Source organism: Pristis pectinata, chromosome 25 (genome assembly GCF_009764475.1).
Source record: "Pristis pectinata isolate sPriPec2 chromosome 25, sPriPec2.1.pri, whole genome shotgun sequence".
NCBI lineage: Eukaryota > Metazoa > Chordata > Chondrichthyes > Rhinopristiformes > Pristidae > Pristis > Pristis pectinata.
In genome coordinates, this window is record NC_067429.1 from 32,398,419 (window position 1) to 32,417,637 (window position 19,219).

Consider the following 19,219-nt stretch of genomic DNA (forward strand, 5'->3'; position numbering starts at 1 on the left):
ATGGGCACGATACGGCACATGGGGGAATGCAAGGCTGAACTGCATCTATCTCAATACAAGTTTCTCATTAGTAAGTCTGATGATCAGAGAGTACTGATCAGCTCATGGAAATGTGATATCGTTGCTATCTCAGAGATATGGTTGAAACAAAGGTAGGAGTGGCAATTCCAGGGTACAGAAACTCAGACATAAGAGGGGATGAAGTAAAAGAGGAAATGGCATTGCAATGTTGATTTAAGAGTTCATGACTGCAGTAATGAGTATATCCAAGAAGGGTCTTCAAATGATGCCATGTACAAAGAGCTCAGAAGCAAAAAGCAGGCACTTGGCTGGGGATAAAATACAAACTTCAACCGTACCACCAGGCTCAAGGACAGCTTCTATCCCGCTGTTATAAGTCCGCTAGTATAAAATGGACTCTTGACCTCAATCTACCTTGTTATTACCTTGCACCTTATTGCTGCCTGCACTTTCTCTGTAACTGTAACACTATTATTGCTTTCCCTTGTACTACCTCAATGCACTGTTGTAATGAAATGATCTGTACAGATGGCATGCAAAACAGTTTTTCACTGTACCTCAGTACATGTGACAATAATAAACTAATTTACCAAAGACAGAGAAGCAGATATGAAGGCAAATCACAGAAAAGGTGTTAAAAAAAGTAAGGTAATAAGCGAGCATGGAATTTCAACTTCCCCAATACTAGATGGGATTGTCTTTTTGTGAAAGCCAGAGGGGGGAAGGAATTTTCCAAGTGCATCCAGGAAAGCTTTTTGAGCCAGTACATAGATAGCACTTTGAGAGACCTAATATCAGGGAATTCAGCCAGGCAAATGGTTGGCGTGTCAGTGGGAGGTCATTGTGGAGTAGATAGTGACTTTAAAAATGGAAATTTTAAAGTAGTTATGGAAAAAGGATTGCCCAAAAATCAAGGCCCTGAATTGAAGGAAGGTCACTTTCAATGTCAGAAGACAGGACATGGTAAAAGTGAACTCAGCACAGCTCCTTGCACATAAGTTTACATCCAACATGTAGGAGTAATTTAAAAGTGAAATAGTGAGCTTCCCAGTTAGTCAGAGAGTAACACAGCATTGAGACAGGCCCTTTGACCCAACTCATCCATGCTGACCATGATGCCCACCAAGCTAGTTACATTTGGCCACGTTTGGCCCATATCCCTCCAAAACCCTCCAATCCATATACTTATCCAATTGTCTTTTGCACATTACTGTACTTTCCTCAATCACTTTCTCCAGCAGCTCATTCCATATACACATCACCCTCTGCATGAAGAAGCCCCTCATGTCCCTTTCAAATCTTTCCCCTCTCACGTTAAACCTATGCTCTCTGGTTCTCAACTCCCCAACCCTGGGAAAAAGACTGAGTGCATTCACCCTATCTATGCCCCTCATGATTTTATACACCTCTATAAGGTCACCCCTCAATCACCTATGCTCAAATGAGTCCTTGCCTGCCCAACCTCTCCCTATACCTCAGGCCCTCGAGTGCTGGCAGAATCATCATAAATCTTTTTGGCACTCTCTCCAGTTCAATGATGTCCTCTCTATATCAGGGTGACCAAAACTGTATACAATACTCCAAGTGCAGTCTCACTAATGTCTTGTACAACTGCAACATAACATCCCAACTTCCATACTCAATGCCTAGACGAAAGGCCAGCGTGCCAAAAGCCCTCTTCAGCACCGTCCACTTGTGACGCACTTTCAGCGAATTATGTATTTATACTGCAAGGTTCCTCTGTTCCACAACACTCCCCAGGGCCCAACCATTTACTGTACAAGTCCTACCCTAGTTTGACTTCCCAAAATGCAATACTTCACACATCCCAATTGAAAGCCACTTGCCAATCCTTGGCCCACTTACCTCATTATTTGTGTGAAAAGTAAGGAAAGCAAATCCAAGGAACCCTGAATGCCAAGAGATAGAATGTTGGATAAAAAAGCATATCGCAGGTAGCGAGAAATAAAAAGAGGGCTAGTAAGCACATAGAACTTGTTGACAGGTACTTAAAAGAAAAAAAAATTACCAGAGTAAAGAGGCATGAAGTTTCACTGGTGGACAAGATGCAGGAAAACAAAGAATTTTATATTAAGGTCGAGTAACTAGGAGAGGGTCCATTTGGGACCAAGCACATAATTTATACTTGGAGCCAAAGCATGTGGGTAAGGTCTTAAATAAACACTTATCTAAGGAGATGGACATTACAGTTGGAGAACAGTGTTGTTTCATCACTCATTCACGCAAGACCACGACCTCTGGTCTATAGGGCTGCAATGCATACTGAGATGTGTACTGCAATGTGTTGAGCAGATCCCATCTTTCTGACTAATTTGATTGAATTTTACCTGGGGTAACCAAGAATAGTGGTGAGGGCAGTGAGGCTGATACAATTGACATAGATTTCAGAAATGCCTTTGACAGGGTCCCACATGGGAGTCTGGTCCAAAATGGTAGAGCCCATGGGATCCAAAGCAAGTCGACAATTGGATCCAAAATGGTCCCGCTATTAGGAGGCTGTGGAGGGCTGTTTTTGTGATTGAAAGCCTCTGACCAGTGGTGTACCTCAGGGACCGTTGCTGGGATCCATACTGTTTATACATTAATAATTTAGATGTGAATGTAAGAGGTACGAAGAGCAAGTTCACAAATGACGTGAAAGTATAACACTTGATAATGAGAATAGTCTTAGGCTACAGCGTAATACTGATGAGTTGGTAAGTAGGGCAGAGTCATAGCAGATGGAATTTAATGTTGATAAGTGCGATGTAATGCTCTTTGGGAGGACTAACAAGAGTTGGACATTGACAATGAAAGGGAGGGCCCTTGCCATTGAGGAACAGAAGGATCTTGGTGCACTAGTCCAAGGATGCCAAAAGGTGGCAGCACAGCTTGACAAGCAGGTGATGAATGAATATAGGATTCTTGTCTTCATTAACCATGACATACAAGAACAGGGAGGTTATGGTTCAACTACATTACATCAAAAAAAAAATCACTCATTCTGTAATTGGAGTACTGTGTGCAGTCCTGGTCGAGGAAGGACATAATTGCACTGGAGAGGGTGCAGAGGAGATTCACCAGGATTTGCTTGATGTGGATCATTTCAGTCACTGACATGCAGAGACTTGATAAGCCAGGTTGGTTTTCATTGGAGTGCAGAAAGCCAAAGGAGAACCTGATCTTAATGAGCAGATGTAACAGACCAAAGTCTTCCCATTCAATGAACGAATGCAAATATGAAACTACACTGCTGTTCTGAGAGCCAACAAGTATTAACCTAGATACTTAAATGTTGCGAATCCCTGCTTCTACCACCTCTGCAGACAGTGCGTTTCAGATTCCAACCACCTTCTGGGGAAGAAATCCTCGGATCCCCTCTAAAGCTCCTGCCCTTCAACTTAAACCTATGCCCACTGGTTTCAGGCAGCAATGGGGAAAAGTTTCTTACCATCGACTTTCAATTTTGTTTACCTCTATCAGATCCCCCTCAACCCCCTTCAATCCAAAGAAAACAATTGCAGTCTCTCCTCATAACTGAAATACTCCATCCCAGGCCACATCCTGGTGAATCTCCTCTGCACTTTCTCCAATCACATCCTTCCTGTAGTATATTGACCAGAACAGCACACAGCACTGTAGCTGTGACCTAAACAATATTTTATTAACATGTATTATGACTTCCAGCTCATATGTTGTGTGTTCTGGCTAAAGGCAGCAAGCATCCATATATCTGCTTAACCACCTTATCCATGCACTGCCACTTGCAGAGATCCTCGGACTTGTACACCAAAAGTCCCTCTGTTCCTCAATACTCCCTACGGCCCTACCATTGTGTCCTAGCCTTATTAGCCACCCCAAAATGCATCACCTCACACTTAATAGGAATAAACTCCATTTGCCATTTCTCAACCTACCTTACCAACTCAACAGTACCTTATTAACTTCACCTTCAATTATCACGTCATTTGGAATTAGTTTATTATTGCCACTCGTACCAAGGTACAGTGAAAAACTTGTCTTACATATAGTTCATACAGATCAATTCATTACACAGCGCATCGAGGCAGTACAAGGCAAAACAATACAGAATACAGAGTCAAGTGTCACAGCTGCAGAGAAAGTGCAGTGCAGGCAGACAATAAGGTGCAAGGTCATAATGAGGTAGATTGAGAGGTCAAGAGTCCATCTTATTATTCTAGGGAACCGTTCACAGTCTTATAACAGTGGGATAGAAGCTGTCCTTGCGCTTGGTACGTGCTTTCAGGCTTTTGTATCTTCTGCCTAATGGGAGAGGGGAGTAGAGAGAATGTCCCGGATGGGTAGGGTCTTTGATTATGCTTTACCAAGGCAGTGAGAAATATAGGCAAGGGAGGCTGGTTTCTGTGATGTGCTGAGCTGAGCCTGCAAATGTCTGCAGTTTCTTGCGGTCCCAGGCAGAGCAGTTGCCATGCCAAACAGTGATGCATCCAGACAGGATGCTTTCTATGGTGCATCGATCAAAATTGGTGTGTGTCAAATGGGACATGCCAAATTTCTTTAGCCTCCTGAGGAAGTAGAGGCATGAGTGAGCTTCCTTGGCCATGACGTCTACATGGTTGGACCAGGACAGGCTATTGGTGATGTTCACTCCTAGGAACTTGAAGCTCTCAACCCTCTTGACCTCAGCACCATTGATGTAGACAAGTGTATTGCACCGCCCCCCTTCCTGAAGTCAGTGAGCAGCTCTTTTGTTTTGTTGACATTGAGGAAAAGGTTGTTGTCATGACACCATGTCACTAGGCTATCTCCTTCCTGTATTCCAAGCTCACTAATCATTCCTCCAACAGTCACAGCCAAATAGATAAGGCATACATCAGGCAGTATTACTGCAACTCCGATCCCTACAGTATACCACTGGTCGGAGACTTACAACTACAAAAATAACCTTCCACCATCATCTTCCAGTTCTTATTGCCAAGCCAATTTGCAGCCAATTTGTCAAATTTGCCATGAATCTCATGGAATCTGACTTCTTGGACCACTCTCCCACGTGGAACCTCGTCAAAGGCCTTACTCAAGTCCATGCTAATTGCCCTCAAAAATACTTCGTTCCCTCTTCAATTTGGTCAGACACAATCTCCCCCCATCAAAGGAAATTGTACAGAGGCTGCGGAGAGTCTGCAGAGACATACAGATAGGTAAAGTGAATGGGCAAGGCTCTGGCAATCGGAGTACAATGTTGGTAAATGCAAGGTCATCCACTTGGAAGGAGAAATAGAAGATCAGATAATTAAATAGTGAAAGATTGCAGCAATGCAGAGGAACTTGGAAATGCTTGTGCATGAATTGCAAAAGGTTGGTTTGCAGGTGCAAGAGGTTATCAAGGCAAATGGAATGCTGGCCTTCACTGCTACAGGGATTGAATTTAAGAGCAGGGAGGTTATACTGCAACTGTGCAGGGTACTGGTGAGGCCGCACCTGAAGTACTGCGTGCAGTTCTGGTCTCCTTACTTGAGGAAAGATATACTGGCTTTGGAGGCAGTGCAGAGGAAGTTCACCAGGTTGATTCTGGAGTTGAGGGGGTTAGCCTATGAGGAGAGAACGAGTCGCCTGGGATTATACTCACTGGAATTCAGAAAAATGAGAGGGGATCTTATAGAAACACAAAATTATGAAAAGGATAAATAAAATACAGACAGGAAGAGAAACAAAGGACTGCAGATGCTGGAATCTAGATGAAAAACACTATGATGCTGGAGGAACTCAACAGGCCAGGCAGCAACCGTGGAGAAAAGCAGGCAGTCAGCTGGACACTGGTCCTGACCAGAAATGTTGACCGCCTGCTTTTCTCCACGGATGCTGCCTGGCCTGCTCAGTTCTTCCAGCATCATAGAGGCAGGAAGATTGTTTCCACTGGTAAGTGAGATGTGAACTAGGGGGCATAGCCTAAAGATTCAGATGAGGAGAAACTGATTTTCCCCAGAGAGGCTACCTCATTAAATATATTTAAGACACAGGTAGATAGATTTTTGCATTGTAGGGGAATTAAGGGTGATGGGGAAAAGACAGGTAGGTGGATCTGAGTCCACAGCCAGATCAGTCTTGACCTTATTGAATAGTGGAGCAGGTTCAGTGGGCCAGAATGCCTACTCCTGCTATTTCTTATGTTCTTATAAAGCCATGCCGACCGACTGATTAACCCCTGCTTGTGCAAGTGCAGATTAATCTTATCCATCATAACTTGTTCCAATAACCTCCCTACCACTGATGTTAGACTCGCCAGCCTGCAATTACCTGGCTTAGTCCTACTACCCTTCTTGAAGATACATTTGCTGTCCTCCAGTCATCTGGCACCATTGCCAATCAAGATTTCAAAATCTGTTATGGCCCAGCCATCTCACCGTTTGCCTCCCATCGCAGCCTGGGATATGTCTCATCTACCCCTAATGGCTGCTAAGACATCTAATAGCTCCTTTTTAATGACACGTTCTGGAATTTCTAACTCCCCTAAATTCTCCAACAACAATGCCCTTCTCCTGAGTGAATTCAGGTCACTTACATTCTCTGCTCCAAAAAGATTGCCATCTTGGTCCCGAATGTAACATCCTCTTTCCCTGGTTACCCTCAATATATTTATAAAATAGTCTGAGATTTTCTTTAAATGTTGTCTGCCATTGTTATTTCATGCATGTTCTTTGCCATCTTCATGTCTTTGTTTTGAAAAAGTACCCACTCTCAGCCTTCTACACCCCTGAAGAGCCTTACCTGCTTCAGTTCTCTATACCTGCTATATGCTCCCACGTTGTTCTTCAAACCCTTGGGCTTGCCTTCCCTACATTTCACCTCAGTGGAACATGTTTGTCCTGAACACTCAGCATTTCACTTAAAAGACTCCCAGTTGTCCAGTGTAGATTTACCCTCAAGTAGCTTCTCCCAGTCTATTTTGTCAGGTCCTGTCTTATGTTATTGAAATCAGTATTCACCCAATTCAGAACTTTAATTTCTGCACCATCCTTATCCCTTTCCATAACTACTTTGAAACTTAAAAGTAATGGTCATGATCCCCAAAATGCTCACTCACAGACACTTGCTCGACTTCATTCCCAAAGATTAGATCCAGTGCTGCCCCTTCTCTAATTATGTACTAACACAAAAAAGCCCTCGTGGATACTCATTAAAAACTGCACCCTTCTACATCTTTCACATTAAGGTGACCCCAGTTAATATTGAAGTAGAAATTCACTACCACCATAAGCCTACCGCTCTCACACCCCTGATCTGCCTACACATCTGCTATGTTTCCCACAGATTGTTGGGAGACCCGTACAATAATCCCAGCAGAGGAAGTGCCTCTTTTCTTATTTCTAGGCTCTGCCCATATGACTTCATTTGAAGTGCCTTCTTGGACATCCTCCTTTATTACTGCAGTAATGATCTCCTTAATCAATACTGCAATGCCCTCCTCTTTTACTTCCTCCATCATCACACCAGAAGCTTCTAGACCTTTGACTCTGAGCACTCGTGACTCTGCACTCTGAGTCATAGAGACGTAAAGCACAAAAATGGTCTCTTTGACCCGGTGTCCATACCACACATACTACACTTATCCCACTGACCTGCATTAGGTCTGTAACCCTAAATGCCTTGGCGATTTAAGTACTTATCTAGATGCTACTTAAATGTCCTGAGAGTACCTGCTCCTCAAGCTCTTCTGGGGGCACATTCCAGACTCCAACCACCCGTTTAAAAACCAAATTCCCCCTCAGATGCCATCTAAAACATCCCACCTTAAATCTATGCTCATCTTACACATGACCACCATGAGAAAAAGAATCTTTACCATCTATACCCCTCAATTTCATATACTTTTATCAGGTCACCTCTCAGTCTCCTCCACTCCAGGGAGGACAAACCCAGCCTATCCAATCTATCCTCATAACTGTAATGCTCCAATCCAACATCCTGGTAAAATTCCTCTGCCCTCTCTCCAGCACAATCACATCCTTCCCGTAATGTGGTGACCAGATCTGCACATGATACACGGTGTGGTCTAACCAACATTTTTAAAAAATTTTTATATTTTATTTACAACATGGTAACAGGCCCTTGCGGCCCAACAAGTCCACGGCGCCCATTTAAACCCAAAATTAACCTACCTGTACGTCTTTAGAATGTGGGAGGAAACCAGAGCACCCAGCAGAAACCCACACAGACACAGGAGAACATACAAACTCCTTGTACGTTTAAACTAATCACACCAGGGGCTTTATTCCACTCTGAACACAAACTCCAACAATTTTAAGACGCTATTGCTATAATTCACAAAATAAAATGTGAAGAAAAAGGTACAAAAACCTACATGTTGCCACTCCAAAATCTGCTTCACAAATCTACATTCTGGTTTCTCTGCCTCCCTTTTTACCCACTCGATCAACTCTAGTCCAATCAATTGAACTTCTCAATTGAGAAATTCACAACCACAAAAGGAGGGCCATGCTCAAGGAGCTTCAGCTGAAATGCAGCCTGCAAGGATTAAATTGCAAACGTTACTAGTTTTGGCCAAGTAAACTCACCAAATCATTTCACTCCTGCATTTTGTATAATTTTGCAGGCTTTTTCCGCCCCAAATTAAGCTCTGTGCCCAACACAAGCTTCCTCTTTTCACCTCATTCTACCTTCTGTTCAGTTTGTCATCTGGAGTTCTATATTTTAGCTGTCCCAGCCCTTTTCTTTGTAGGAATACATTAACCCAGAACCCCTTACATTTAAGTGTACTGCATCAAGCACATCCTTTGTCTACTGTCGAACCTCTGCCTTTCAAATACTCTTCAATTTTCTGGGCTCCATTTCCAGTTCTGCTTTTTCCCTTCTGAATCTTCAAAGTTTTCCATTCTCTGCCAAACTGCTTTAAACCATCCCTAATCACTGACGCGAACCTACCCACAAGGACATCGATTCTAGACTCCTGAAGTACAAGGTGCCTAGCGTGAACTGGTCTCTAGCCACTCATTCATCTGCACCATCTTAACTGTAGTCACTAACATGTGAGACAAGGAGTAACCCAGAGATCCTGCTTCTTTAATCTCCCCCACCCCCTTAAAATCTAATGCAGGCATCATTTTTCGATGTTCATCCTCCCCACTCTGCAGCCATTCAGCAATATCTCTGACCCAAACACAAGCAACATACATTCTGGAATCACATCTGCAACTGCAGAAATGGCTGCTTGTTCCCCCAACTATAGAATCTACAACAACTGCATTCCATTGAGTTTTCCCAACTCCCTGCAATGCTGAGCCACATATGGGACCACGGTCATTTTAAATGGAATCAGAAATTTATCACACAAGATAGGCACACAACCCAAAAGTGAACATACAGTGATGCATGGGTATTTGGTGGTGTTGGCCTATTAACAAGGCCTATAGTCACAAAAGTTACATTTTTAGTAGTTCAAAGATCCACAAAGTACAAGGGAACAAATTCATGCAAACTCATCTGGACTTTTATTCAGATCATGACATTTCTCCAAGACTTATGATTTCAGCCAAACATTTAAATGAATATTACATGTGAAAGGCAGGATTCACTCGTGGACAGAAACTTGCGATCCTTTTTGTTCTGACAGCTTACTTCAGTGGAAGTGGCACACTTAGCTTCAGTTTCCTTCTGTACTCTCAAGGGAACCTTCTCCCTCATCAGTATGCAAATCCAAACTGGTGAGAAAGCAAAATTCTCTCAGCTGTGTCCCAAATTACTTGCGAGGTTCTTTTTTTGCCAGTCCACCAACCCCTTTCCACTGGCCTCTTGTGAATTCAAGGGTCCCATCTTCTGAGACTTGCTATCAACAAAACACTTGAATGGAGCACAATGACATCAGCTGTTGCTCAAGCTCTAAAAACAAAGACTCTAGCTCCCACAGCAGGAACTTAATGCAGCTGTGGCTATCCCAGAAACCAGCAGGCTCATGACATTGCCTCACTGCAAAGCATGTGCATTTCTGATAGCAGAGATGCTCTGCCATGACTTTCTGCTTAAGTCACCAAGCAAAAACATTTACTTAATTCTTTGAACACAGCAAAGTTCAGTCTGTAAACAATACACGCTGCTTTTTAGAGAAACCTATAGACATTCCCAGGCACCAGTCAGCCAACAGTATCTTCAGTTAACCCTTGTTCAAGCTGGTTACTTAATTAGTGGGAGACCAGCAAAATACTCTTGACCTCCTGCCTATCAAGCCCAAGGCAGTATTAATTGTCCATGCTACAAGGCATGGACACCTTGAGCTGAATAGCCACCTCCGATGTTATAATTACTTACGATTCACAAAACAAATCACATGACTATATTTGCCCTTGAACTACTGAAGTCTATGCTGTCAGGGGAAAATTTTTTTCAGTGTCAGTGAATCAACAGTATTTCACATTTGTCACTTTCAGTTGCTACACTTTTCTGGAAGAGGTAGCCTATATAAACATACAGTTCCCTGGATGACAGCAATCTGCAATAACTCACAGGAGCATCTTCACGATTAAGACTGTGCTGTAAGTGTGAATCGGTTATTTTTCAAACGTTACATCAGCTGAGATGAACCAGTCTTCATTCCACATTCCCTTTAGGCCACTTAATAGCTATCAGAGTTACAACATTTTACCTCAAACTGAAGAAAACTAAAGCCAGGCGTGCTTATTTAGCTGAGAGTCCAAAAAGCTCACCAAAAAGGTTACAATTTGGGCCATTCCTTTCAGCATGACTCAGAACACGTGCTCTGCACCACATCAAACAGATTCTGCCTTTCACAGTTAGGCTTCTAACATTTGGCTAGCATTGCACAGGTTCTTAAGAATTGCTAGCTCAACTGGAATGGAGATTGAGGATCAAGAACCACAAGATTACTTTGTGAATTTATTCCCTTTCTCAAAACTTAATGTCCATGCAACAGGAATACAAGAAAAAGGATCAGCAAAGTGGCACAGCTAGTAGAGCCACTGCTTCACAATACCGGAGACCCAGGTTCAATCCTGACCTCCAGTGCTGTCAGAGTTACACAGCACAGAAACAGGCCGTTTGGCCCAACTCATCTATGCCGACAGAGGTGTTTTCCTAAGCTCTTCCCATTTGCCTGCACTTGTCCAATCTCTAAATTTCTATCCATGTACTTGTCCACGTCTTTTAAAAGTTGGAACTGTATCCACCTCAACGACTTCCTCTGGCAGCTTAACCCACATAACCTGTGTGTCACTGTCAAGTTCACTGTGATTGCAGGGGTTTCCTCTGGGTGCTCCAGTTTCCTCTCACATCCCAAAGACGTGGATTGGTAAGTTACTTGGCCACTGTAAATCATACCTAGTATGTAGCTGAATGGTAGAATCTGGAGGAGAGGGTGGGAGTTGATGAGAATGTGCAAAAATAAAGGGATTAATGTAGGTTTAGTTTAAAATGGATGGTTGATCGTTGGTAAAAACTCAGTGGGCTGAAGGGCCCATTTCCATGTCATACCCCTCTATATGGCCCCTCACAACAATAATTTCTGTAAAATCATGGTTGATCATCAATCTCAGTACCACTTTCCTGTACCAACTCCAAATCCCTTAAATTCCAAAAGAGTCGTGTTGAATCAGTGACAGCTCCATTTACAGCAAGAGTCTGATAATCTGGCACACTCAGAACTCTAGGAATTTTCTGTACTATTAGATATTACTCCTATAAATAAATTATTTCACTCTACAAAAAAGATATTGCAGAGTATAATAAATTTAGGAATGGCTCAAGTTTAAAGGGATAGTGGAAAACAGTTTAAAGGAAGCAAGGTAAAATTCAGCAAGTCAGATGCCAAACCAATCAGATAGCAGTTCACAGTTTTACTGTACCTTATTGCTCCTTGAAAGCTACATTGCATTATATTGAAAAGACAAGATCTTACCACATAAATAGCTTCAACATGTCAATTTCAAGCATGAAACCAATTTTTAACTGCTAACTTTTTTGGGCTGAATTACAATGTAAAATTTTTCAATTCCACTTTATGGCATCTGTCATCCCACTTTTCCTCCTGTGCTTCTGGAAATACAAACTGGATTTCAGTACCCAGAACCTTGCAGCATCTCAAACAAACCAGTCATCATTTCTACTTAAGTTCCAAATTGTCAATGCCTATAGGCTGGTCCTGGAGGCCACCACTGGATCTTAACACTAACCTGTTTAGTCTTATCATCATCTGTACGAGGGGGACATTCAGTTGCAGCACCCTAATTATCTTCTGCTATAATCAATTACTTTAAAATGTCCCAAGACACTATGAAAACTTCTGTCTCACACTGACAGCAACATCACAGACAAATGATCAAACTTGGATAAATCCAGCATCTTCACAGGCAGGCCTTAGGTCTAAGCCAATAAAATGCCTAATTGGAAATGTATTGGGTAGCTCATTAGCATCAATGGAGTACAGCCACATTCATCAATAAACAGCAAAAACAGATGAAGACAAACACCAGAAAATGTATCATCCATCTCTGAACTTGTTAAAATTTGATACGTACAACACAAGCATTATTGTTAATAAAATGGTTTCTTTTGTCATATTTACTTACACAATTAATGTACATGAGCTTTGAATTTCCATCCAGCCCATTGATTGTTTTGTAGTTTTTTCCAAGTCAGCTTATTACACAAAGTAAAAGAGCTCAACCTCACAAGGAAGGCTCCTGAAGACAATCCCACCCATTGATAAAACAGCTCCATAAAGATTAAAGACATGACTGTGTGCATATACTTTGATCAAGGGAGTGACTCCAAAATAAACAAGATAACCACAGCACCATAAGCCACCCCATTTTAAGGGTTGGAGTCAAAATCATATAGCATGCAAACAGGCCCTTTGGCCCAACTGGTCCAGCCAACCAAGATTACTATTTAAGATAATCTCATTTGCCCATGTTGGGCCCATATCTCTATAAACTTTCCTTTTCACAACCTTGTCTAAATACCTTTTAAATGTTGTTAATGTACCTGCCTCAATCACTTCCTCTGGCAGTTTATTCCATATACTGACACCCTGTATGAAAAAGTTGCCCCTTAGGTTCCTATTAAATCTCTCCCCTCTAGTTCTCAATTCCCCAAACCTGGGAAGAAGACTGTGCACATTCAACCTATCGATGCCCCTCAATTTTATACACCTCTATAAGATCACCCCTCATTCTCCTACTCTCCAATGTAAAAAAATCCCAACTTGCTCAACCTCTCTCCATAACTCAGTCCCTCGAGTCCTGGCAACATCCTCAAATCTCCTCTGCACTTTTTCAGCTTAGTGACATCTTTCCTATAGCAGGGTGACCAAAACTGAACACAATATTCCAAATGCAGCCTCACCAACGTCTTGTACGACTGCAACATAACAGCCCAACTTCCATACTCAACACCCTGACTGATGTAGGCCAGCGTGCCAAAAGCCTTAACCATGCTGTCTACCTGGCACACCACATTCAGGGAACTATGTACTTGGACTCCTAGGTCTCTGTTCTACAACACTCTCCAGGGCCCTACCATTCAATGTGAAAGTCATATCCTTGTCTTCCCAAAATACAACACCTCACATTTATCTTAATTAAACTCCATTTGCCATTTCTCAGCCTACTCACCCAGCTGATCAAGATCCCTCTAAATCCTGAACCATCTTCATTGTCAATCACAACACCTATCTTAGTGTCATTTGCAAATTTACTAACCACGCCTTGCACATTCTCATCCAATTCTCGTCAGTTCTCCCTGCAAAAGGGATTTGTATATGGACTTTGCACCTTAAAATCCAAGGAAATGCCAACGAGCTCAAATGAATCGCAGTGTGATATCAAGAAACAAAACAAAGGCCCTGACAACATTCCAGCAATAGTATTGAAGACCTATGCTCCGGAAGTTGCCCATCTTGGCCAAGCTCTTCTGGTACAGCTACAACACTGGCATCTATCGGGTAATGTGGAATACTACTCGGCCACAACCTGTCCACAAACAGCAGGATCAATCCAACACAGCCAATTACCACTCAAATACTCGACTCTCGATCAGCACTAAAATGAAAGAATGGATAATGGATAGTGCTATCAAGCAGCACTCGCTTAGCAACAACCTGCTCACAGAAGCTCAGTTTGGATTCCGCCAAAGTCACTCAGCTCCCAACATCGTTATAGCCTTATTCTAAACATGGACAAGAGCACTGAACTTCAGGGGTAATTAACAGTAACCGCCCTTGACATCGAGGCAGCATTTGATCAAGTATGGCATCAAGTCCTGGCTAAACTGGAATCAATAGGAATCACAGCTTTATATGACTTGAAAAGTAATTGTCAAATGCAGAATCCCAGTCATAAAGGAGCATTCATACTGTGTTATGATCTAGATCTAGTTTATGAAAATAAAACCAACATTTGCCTTATTTCGACAATACCATATAATAGCTAGACCAATACAGTGCTCATTAGTGGAGCAGCACACAAGATGCCACAGGAACTCAGCCGGTCAGGCAGCATCTATGGACGGAAATGGACAGTTGACATTTCAGCTCAAGACCCTTCATCTGGACTGAAAGATAGAGTGGAGATTGCCAGTACAAAAAGGTGGTGGGAGCGGGTGGAGCAAGAGTTGGCAGCTGATAGATGGATCCAGGTGAGGGGGTGGGTGATAGGCAGATGGGGGAAGGGGAGAGTGGGAATAATGCCAGAAGTTGGGAGGTGATAGGTGGAAGTGACTAAGGGCTGAAGAGGATGGAATCTGATAGAAAAGGAAGATGGAGCAGGAAGAAAGGGGCTGGAGGTGGGGACGGCAGATGGGAATATTAGGGAAGGAGAACCAGTGGGAGGAGTGTGTGGGTGATGGGCAGAGAGGATGGAGGAGGGGAAAGAGGCAGGGTGATGGGGGCTGGGTAGATCAGGAGAGAAAGAAAAGGGACAGAGGAGGAGTAGTTACCAGAAATTGAAGAAATCAAAATGTTCATGCCGCCAGGTTGTACACGACCCAGGTGGAATACAAGGTACTGTTCCTCCAGTTTGTGTTTAGCTCATCTTGGCAGTAGAGGCCAAGGACAGACAAGTTGGTGTAGGAATGGGGAAAGAATTAAAATGGCTGGCAACCACAAGATGTAGACAGCCACAGCGGATGGAGCACAGTTGCTTGGTGAAGCAGTCTGCACATGGTCTCACTGATGTACAGACGGCACATCAGGAGCACTGGAAATGCTGTTTAAGGCCCTGGATGGTGGTGAGGGAGGAGTTTAGGGACAGGAAGAGTGCCCTTTGGAGGGAGGGGAATGGGTAGGGAGGGATGAGCAGACCAGGGAGTCTGTTCTGTGTTTTTTTTGGGGGGGGGGGGGGGGGGGGGGGGGGGATGGGTGGTGCGTGGTGCAGGGCAAGGCAAAGTCAGTAGTCCAGGAAATAGAGATGAGGGAACAGGACCCTTTTCCTGAAAAAAGGACATCTCAGACACCCTGAAGTGGAAGGCCTCATCTCGAGAACAGATGCAGAGGAGATGGAGGAACTGAGCAAAAGGAATGGCGTCCTTACAAGTGACAGAGTGTAGTCTAGGTAACTGTGGGAGTCAATGGGTTTGTAGTAGATGTTGGTGCATAATGTCTCCTGAGATGGAGACAGATCAAGAAAGGGGAGAGAAGTTTGAGAGATGGACCAAGTGAAGTTAAAGGCAGGGTAGAAGCTGGTAGCAAAGTTGATAAACATGATGAGTTCCACAGAAGTGCCAATGCAGTCATCGATGTAGTGGAGGAAGAGTTGGGGAGCACTGCCCAATTAAGTTTGGAACTTGGAATGCTCCACTTACCTAATGAATAAGCAGGTGTAACTGGGGCCCATGCCAGTCCTATGCCTACACCTTTGATTTGGAGAAAGTGGGGGGAGTCAAAAGAGAAGTTATTGAGCTTAAGCACAAGTTCTGCCAAGTGGAGGAGGGTGGTGGTGGAAGAGAAACTGGTTCGGTCTGTGTTCCAGAATAACACAGAGCCCCAAGGTCTTCCTGATGGGGGATAGAAGTGTATAAGGACTGGATGTCCATGGTGAAAATGAGGCAGGAAATTGAAAGTTGTTTAAGTGGTGGAGAACATGCGAGGTGTCACAGATGTAGGTGGGAAGGGACTGGATTTGTTTGTAAAATGTTCTCATTGATTTGATACCAAAGAGACACCACTCATTACATACCCAGAAATACACAGCAGGGCTGAAGCACTTCACTGGAATATTATGACTTGTCTTTCCAGTATCTCTGTTCTGTCATAATTAATGCAACTGCACAATTTTCACAACATACAAGGAAGAAATCCTCTCATATCTATTCCATATACATCTTCAAGCCTTTAGGATACAAATTATGTATGCTTTGGTTTGCAAATGTTTGAAGATTTGAGAAGCAAAAATTTCAAGTTAATAACCATTTGAATACAATTATATTGTTTACCTTGCTTTAATGCTTCTCACTGCCCCTTTCTATTAACTACTTTTGCTTCATTCATTTCTCCTCTTCACAAGTTAAAACACCATGTACTGCACTGGTTATACCAGCACAAACACTGGGATTTCAGTACATCTTACCAATATTTTGATGAGTAGTCTAAGTACAGGCAACCCCCAGCATTATGGTCATTCAGGTTATGGAAATTGCCCTTAAAGACTTCACAAATCATTACCCCAAAATTTGAGATATGGAATAAAATTCACTCTCATAGAATGTGTGTAAAAAAAATAAAATCAATGCAAAATTTATTTTTTCAACTTGCATTCCTTGACACACACGCAGATTATGCAAAAATCTCAATATGGTCCACTTTCCAGGAACACACCCCACCCCCAACTCAAAGCAGGTGTCACCTGTTATTTCCTGCAAATTTCTCATTTTCTCCTGTGGGTCAAAAATGCTTCAAACTGTACTCACGAAGGTGCAAGATATTGCTTTGTTTCCACTTTGGTTTTTGATTCCTCTTCAATATCAGACTCCCCGCCAGAGCTGCTCTCTGTAACATCAGAATCAAAAGCATTCTCACTGAATCGTAACTTTGAGTCAGAGCTCGAAATAAACTTTTCAAGCCCTTTAGTCACTGAACTGCTCTTGAAGAAATTTTCCAATGTTTCTGAAGCGCTCTTGTCCCCTTTCCATGAAATGGAACTGGATTTACAGCCATAAACTAAGTCATTTTGTAGAGACCCATCCTGGCCCTTCAAGCAATCCAAAGGTGGAAGATGATGCAGAGTTTTCTCCACAAATCCTCCCAGTTGCTGCTGGACATGACGCTCAACCTGCTTTACTTGAACAACTTCCAGTCGTTTCTTAAGTCTGTAGGCTCTTCGTCTAATTTCACTTTGTCTGGTCTGAGCCAGCAAAGTCCTACTGTGAACCTCAGTGTCAAGAATATTCAAGGTGTTGACCTCGGAGGCAGAAAGATCCCTTGCACTATCAGTACTTCCAGAAATTCCATCAGAGACCTCTGGTGAGGACATAACCTTAGTATTTTCAATACCCTTTTCCCCCAACTCCAAGTGCCTGGCAAATTCTGATGCTTGTAAATCCTCATCAACAGTGCTCAATTGTTTGAAATTTCTTGGTTCCCCTGCCACGTCCTCTTTTGTTATTTTACTGGACATAATGGATACCAATTTATTGAAGTCTTCAGCTTGACTAGATCCAGTCTTTCGCCCAGTCTTTGCAACGTTCAAATCGTAATCTGAATGTGGATTGCCAGCAGATTTCTTGGCTAAGCCATTAACTGGTGGTTCTGGGGAAGGGGGCAGTGATGGATAACTGTTACCTGCATTCATTGTTTTAATAAGTTTAGGAGAAAATTCCACAGCCACCTGACCATCAATCAAATCTGACCCAAGCACACTGGCTTCCAGTAAAGAGTGGGACAGGACGGTATGAGACTTAATAATTCCGTGCTTGCTTAAAGATCCTTGAAGTTTCACTGATTCTGGTGGTGGTGGACGAGATCCTCCATCAAAGCAGCAACGTGGTGACAGCAACTTGCACTGATCTTCCTTCCTGGAGTTATTGCGGAAATCCAGACTATGGTCCTCTGCAAAAGCTTTCCTTTTGGCACTGTTATTAATGGAATTGCTATTGTCGGTGTCAGTTGTGCCTGAGGGTGATAGGGATGAGGATGGTGTCGCCAGTTTGAACCTACGGTGAGCTTCGGTTGCCGCTTCTGTGAGAGCGGGCGCCATCGCAGCCATGCAGCGCTGAGACACAGACACACTGGCCTCTCCAATCGCTGAGGCCAGTTCCACTCCTCTCTCCCAGCACTAGCCTGAAAGGAAAAACAAACAACTTAAAATCCCATCACAAAGCATTTGGAGTGGCAGGAGCTATGGCAATCTAATCATCTTCACTCAAACTGAATTTAATCCTTTACCACTCTTAAATACTTCATATTTATTTTGCTTACATCATTAACCCAAGCCTATCCTGTCTCTACTTGTAACTCAAGCCCTCCAATCCTGGCAATCACATTCTCCCTATTGTATGGCGACCAGATCTGCACACAATATTCCAGCTGATGTCTCACCCAACACCTTGCACAGCTGTAACATGATATCCCAACTCATGCACTCAAGGCCCTGTTCCATGAAGGCAAGCATACCAAACACTTACTTCACCACCTCATCTACCTGTGTCACCACTTTCAGGGAACTATATACTTCTCTGTTGAACACGAACCCCGCCCCCCATTATTCATTGTGTACACCCTGCCCTGGTTTAACTTCCCAATTGTCCAAGTTAAATTCCATCTGTGATTCCTTTGCTCACTTCCCCAGTTGATTTAGATCTCATTGTAACCTTAGACAACCTCCTTCACTGTCCACTAAACTAGCAACCTTGATGTCATCCACAACATTACAAATGCCAACGACATTCTCATACAAGTCAGTACACCACCAGTCACAGGCCTCCAATCTGAAAAACAATCCTCCACTACCACCGACTCCTCCTACAAAGCCAATTTTGTATCCAATTGAGTCGCTCACCTTGGATCCCAAGTGATCTAACCTTCTGGAGCAGCCTACCATGCAGGACACAGTCAAAAGCCACATATACAACTTCTACCACCCTGTCCTCATCAATCCTCGGTCACCTCTTAAAACACCAAATCGACAAGACTGCTTAAAAAAAAACAATTTTAGCATGTGGATATCATTGACAAGACTGCCCAAGCATTTACTGCCCA

General features: G+C 43.1%; 1 protein-coding gene across 4 annotated transcripts in view; it reads right to left on the reverse strand.

Moving 5' to 3' along the window:
- Positions 1-19,219, reverse strand: part of LOC127582868 (KAT8 regulatory NSL complex subunit 1-like) — a 148,827-nt gene that overhangs the window by 102,015 nt on the left and 27,593 nt on the right. For all 4 annotated transcript variants that reach the window (XM_052038479.1, XM_052038476.1, XM_052038477.1 and 1 more), the window contains one exon: positions 16,933-18,301. In XM_052038479.1, coding sequence (XP_051894439.1) covers positions 16,933-18,227 — 1,295 coding nt within the window. In that variant the 5' untranslated portion in view covers positions 18,228-18,301. The remainder of the gene's footprint in view (positions 1-16,932; positions 18,302-19,219) is intronic.